Source organism: Wyeomyia smithii, chromosome 2, assembly GCF_029784165.1.
Source record: "Wyeomyia smithii strain HCP4-BCI-WySm-NY-G18 chromosome 2, ASM2978416v1, whole genome shotgun sequence".
Classification (NCBI taxonomy): domain Eukaryota; kingdom Metazoa; phylum Arthropoda; class Insecta; order Diptera; family Culicidae; genus Wyeomyia; species Wyeomyia smithii.
Window position 1 is genome coordinate 233,767,512 of NC_073695.1, and position 5,177 is coordinate 233,772,688.

At 37.1% G+C, this 5,177-nt stretch overlaps 1 protein-coding gene across 2 annotated transcripts; it reads right to left on the reverse strand.

The window, feature by feature from the left end:
• Positions 1-601: 601 nt before the first annotated feature.
• On the reverse strand, positions 602-2,021 carry LOC129722703 (uncharacterized). 2 transcript variants are annotated; one of them, XM_055676384.1, is made up of 3 exons: positions 1,947-2,021; positions 1,781-1,900; positions 602-1,719 (listed from the first exon to the last, which is right to left on the reverse strand). In XM_055676384.1, exons 2-3 carry the CDS (start codon positions 1,871-1,873, stop codon positions 733-735), a joined length of 1,080 nt encoding a protein of 359 aa, XP_055532359.1. In that variant the 5' UTR covers positions 1,874-1,900; positions 1,947-2,021; the 3' UTR covers positions 602-732. The 2 variants fall into 2 exon arrangements, with proteins under 2 accessions (XP_055532359.1, XP_055532358.1); XM_055676383.1 differs by having other exon boundaries at positions 1,781-1,982.
• Between the last annotated feature and the right edge of the window lie 3,156 nt (positions 2,022-5,177).

Consider the following 5,177-nt stretch of genomic DNA (forward strand, 5'->3'; position numbering starts at 1 on the left):
TGGTTACTTTTATAGTAATTATACTGTCGTTATAATATCAAAAAGTAATTCGAATTAAGTTACGCAAGAAAATTGTTCAGTGTTGAGTAGTGGCGTAGTGTGACCAGGTGACACCCGGGGCGGAAAATTTGGGCGCCACCCTTTTCCCTCTAGGTGTCATCCCAACCAGAGAAATCATTTTGCTATCAAATATTTGTGAGATTGAGCAGTGAGTTAGTTCGTTTCCAACTGCAACTAGATTTACCCACTTCTGAAAAATTGGTTGAGATTATACTCTTAAAAGCAAATTTATATAATTTTCGAGAGTTTGATTGATAGTTAATCTCACGGACATTACCCTTATGAAGGTGACACGTATTAAAATTTTCCTCATGGGTGTCATCTCCTAGATCCCCTACACCTGGGGCGGACCGACCCGCCACCCCTACCACCCCACGCCAAGGGTATTGAGTAAAGAAACATTAAATTTACGTTTTTCAGGATGAATATCACCCTAATTGTACATTGTTATATCATGATGTGAATTTTGCTGTGACACCTACTTTAAAAATTCATTCTCAGATTGGAGGGTCTTCATTTTAAACAAATAAAACATAAACAATCATTTTGTCACATTGAAATTCTATTTCAATTGAATACATCGAATAGTACATTGATAACACCGGATATTATTCTCTAAATCACATAAAGATGTATCTTGTCCTAGTGGCTAGCAGTACGCGTTCCTCCTTGCTATTGCAGAAAATCAATCACTTCCTCCAGTTCCCGTACCCTAGCCTGCTGGTGGGCCCATTTAGCCTCGGCCGATTTAACATCGTTCAAACCCCACTTATCGTGGGTAACCCTCTGCTGGCAGAGTTCTGCTTCCTCTTTACCCGGAACGGTTGCTGTCTGCTTCGGCCGTCCACCCCCGATACGATCGGAGCGGGGATGTTTACGCTTGGCGGGACATATTTTCCCTCCATTCGGAAACGGTGGTTCGCTCATGAAACGCTTGAGACAGCCTTGGTGGTAAATGTGGCCGCAGAACATTCGAATTAGAAATTTTTCTTCGGTATCGGTTTCGATCACTTCCTGGGCAGTGTGCGGTAATGACAATTGTTCACAAATTGGACAACGCTCCTCTGGAAAACCTTTCATAGCAGCTATGATAAAGCGAAAGGTTCGCTCCAAGCTTGGTTTTGGCTTGAATTCTTCCTTATTGTTCTTTAGTTTCCTCAACGGTGCCTCGACACATTGACGAGCGATTTCTTTCGCTTGACCATTAACAAAGCGAACTAAAGCTTGGGGCAAATTGCAGTCACATTCCTCCCACTGAACACGTTCAACCGGATAACGCTCCGGTATGTAAAATTTGGCGTTGTAGTAAAACGGACCTCCTTTCGCCGTCAGACATATGCTAGAAGTTTTTTGTCGCAGTTTCAGATCACCGTTTGTGCCTTCTAGCAATTTCTTAATACTAAAGATTTCTTGAGTTACAATACAGAGCGGGTTCTCTCGTAAATAGCAATCTATGAACTTCAGAATGTTCATCACTTGAGGTTTTCCAACAAACTGGCTAGCTTTTTCATCGCAAACTACAGTGAACCGCTCCAGAAACACCGAAGACATTGATCGACTTTTGAATTCCAGCAGTAGTTTATTATGAGGATAATCGTTAGGAAAGCGAAGACAAACCGTCAGCTGCCGAGAGTCGGTTTGGTTGATGTCCACGCGAATCTGGATTGAGAAAACAGTCTGTTTTGGTTACTGCATTATTCGATACGGTATAGGAACTTACCAGAGAAGTTAGACAAGTGACCAACTTTGAGCAGGGAATAACATTGCAACACAAGCGGGACACTTCACTTACTTCATCCTCAACTAAACCCATTCTGCGTCGAGCTTTGAGCTGAAAAATCTGCACAAAAATTAGCAGATTACAGAGATTCTAACAAAAATATTACATTTGGCAGAGACCGAACTGGTGAGAAATGTCATTTTTCGAGAACATAAACAAAACAAAACTGCAAACACGGCCCTGAAAATTTAACACGGGAGAGTGAAAGTATTATTATATCAATTCAACAAGGATTATTGAGAAAAAGTCAAGCCGATATTAAATGGAGGCGTAGCGCTTAAGAAACGCGTACTCTGAAATCCGCGTGAAAATCTTCAATTGCTAAAGGTGTTTAATCGTCTCCGCTAAATACTTTCGAGAAAGAATCAATAGCAGTGTTATTTTCACCTACGAATCGAGCCGAAAACAATATAAAATGGTCAGGAGTTCAAGTGAATCAGTGTAATTGCTTTAAGCAAACTCATCGGATACTTTGAATAAACCCAGCCTTTGGCATCCCTTTATCGAGTAACAGTGAATGACAATGAACTCATGTCAGCAGTAAGATAAAGATGTATTACAAGAAGCGAAGATATGCTATCTCGTTTTTACATATGTTGAGATGTTAGCCCTTGAAACATGGGATGCCAAAGGGGTGGAATAAACGGTTTGAAAACTCGTATAGTTATTAACCATACCAACATGCTTAACGGCCTATTCGAGGTATAGTCTGAACTGTCTGGGTTACCGTTAAACTATGTGAATTATCATCATTTTATGGTTCCTGTTTATTAGGAAATGCAAAACTATGAGAAAGGACTTTTCTGGAAAATCCGCGGCAAATAAAAACGCGTAAATAAAAAGCTGCGTAAAAAACCACGTTAATTAGGTTGCTTAGCTACTTACGAATTGCTGATATTTATATATCAGCTGAGAGAGTGTAATTTTCTGAGCAAAACGTTAATTTTTTTCTAATTGATATCAATGTTCTTCGATTTTCAAATGAATTATACATATTTCTCTAAATCGCTACAATGACAATTGGTATATGGGCGAACTGTCATTATAGTGACCTCGAGCAGATTTCGAGCAGTTTTAATTCGTGATTTAAAAATTGAATGACAACGATAGAAAAGTTTTGAAAATCACGTTTTGCTTACAAAATGCAGCTCTTTTAGATGGTATAAAAAACTGATATAGCTAAACAACCCAATTCCAAAATCCGCTCAAAAATGCGTAAATTTCGAAATACTCGTAAAAAGCCGCGTTTAAAAACCGCATAAAAAACCATTAGTGTACTGCTTTGGTATAAAAAATAGAGTGTCGGAAAATATTGTTGCTCATAATAATTTTTAAGGTTTTCGTAGATTTTTTGAGGGATTATTTTTTGACTATTTCTTGTTACAAAGTGGTTCATTTCGTGAATTATTTTACGTTTTGAATGATATATTTCTTTTTACATTATTGTGAGAGTTAGCTCATTTTAATTTTGCCCTAACTGAGCCTCCAATTACCTTGTATTTTAGTATAAAACCCTGTTTAGAGTTCCAACGAAGTGAAAATCTCATACAAAATGTTCATTTTTTACGCGTGTGAAAAGTGCAAAAAATCCACTTCGCTTCAAACTGTGAACAAATATATAATTTTCAACAATGATTATTCTATACCATCAAAGTAATACTGATGAATTCGCAGGAAATCACAAAGATTTTAATCTCACAGCTAGTTTTTGGGCTTTTGCAACAAACCGAATCAAAATCGATCTAACGATGATCAAATGAGAGCAAATTTGACAAACTGCAGCTCGTGAACCAAAATGAATAAATTTCAACCCGAAATATCGTTTTTACCTTTGTTATACTAAACAAAGGTTATAAAATTGGTCGAAAAACGCAAAATAGATCCATGATCCGGAGGGCCGAATCGTATATACCATTCGACTCAGCTCGACGAATTGAGCAATGTCTGTTCGTGTGTATGTGTGTGTGTATATGTATGTTGTCTGTATGTATGTGCCGCAAAAAACTAACGCACCTTTCTTACAGAACGCAATATCCGATTTTGATGATCTTATACGCAAACGAAAGCTACTGTTCTCCCCCAGAATGCTACCGAGTGGATTTTCGATTAGTGGCTTAGATTTTGAATTATTGATCAAAGAGTATTTTTTATATGAGATATTTAACTTTTAAGGCAAAATGAATGGCACGGAGGACCATGTGTTGTATACCAATCGACTCAGATCGACGAACTGAACAATTTCTGTATGTATGTGAATGTGTGCCTGTATGTATAGATGTGTAAATATGTTGTTTATATGTGTAGTATATCAAAATCGAACAAAAAAAATAACAAAAAAACACGCTTTTTACAGTACGCATATTCCGATTTTGATGTTCGCATGCTCAAATGAAAGCTTCGGAGCTCTTTGAAAATCATACTGAGTGCGATTTTTATTGGTTGCTTGAACTGTAGAGTTTTGACCAAAGTATATTTTAGACATGGGATATTTCACTTTCTGGATAATTTATCTCTCTCTCCATGCTTTCCTTCTTCTCTATCCCTCCTCTTTCGTATCGCTACTTATTTCTCAAAGGAAAGCAACAATCATCGACAAATTTGCATAATTTTTACACTTTTCGTAGTGCGTCTTAACTGGTGTAAATAAATTAATTTTAGAGAAAATTGCAATGCTTACTTAGCTTCTTTTCTTGCTTGCGAAGCTTCCGTCCACACTTTCTTTAAAATATATATTCAATTGTACGTTGAGCCCAGATTTGCGAAAAATAAGAAGCTTTTACAGCTTTCGGGGAGCATTGAAGCAAAACCAAAACCAAATCCCACAGTGTGCAAATTTAACACAATTAGCGATGCAGATATTGCAGATGAAGAAAACATAAAAAAATCGCTGTTTTGTTTGCAATGCTACGTTTTGAACAGCTGGAAAATTTTTCAGTTGAACTTTTATTTGATGTTTAATATTAGGTTCTAAATATACTTTTACCTCGTGACCAAGAATTTAAAAAATTGTGAACATCGAGATGCGATCATTTGTAGTTTGGATGAAACTGAAGCAACTTCACATAGCTATACACGTTTACTAGTGTGCGCAGGTGGAAAGTCACTTATTCCTATGATATGATACACTACGCTCATATAAGATATAAATATTGGTTTCTAATTTAAGACAAAGTGCAAATATGTTATTCCATTTCTCGTTATCGTAGGAAGTTTTATAAAGTCTTTATTTCGGATTTTATCGTACAGCCTAGGCCTTTGAAAAGAATAATGCTCTCGTCTACACTCCGAAAATCCAAATCTCTCAAATGTCGCGAAAACCTTCATTTTCAGATTATGC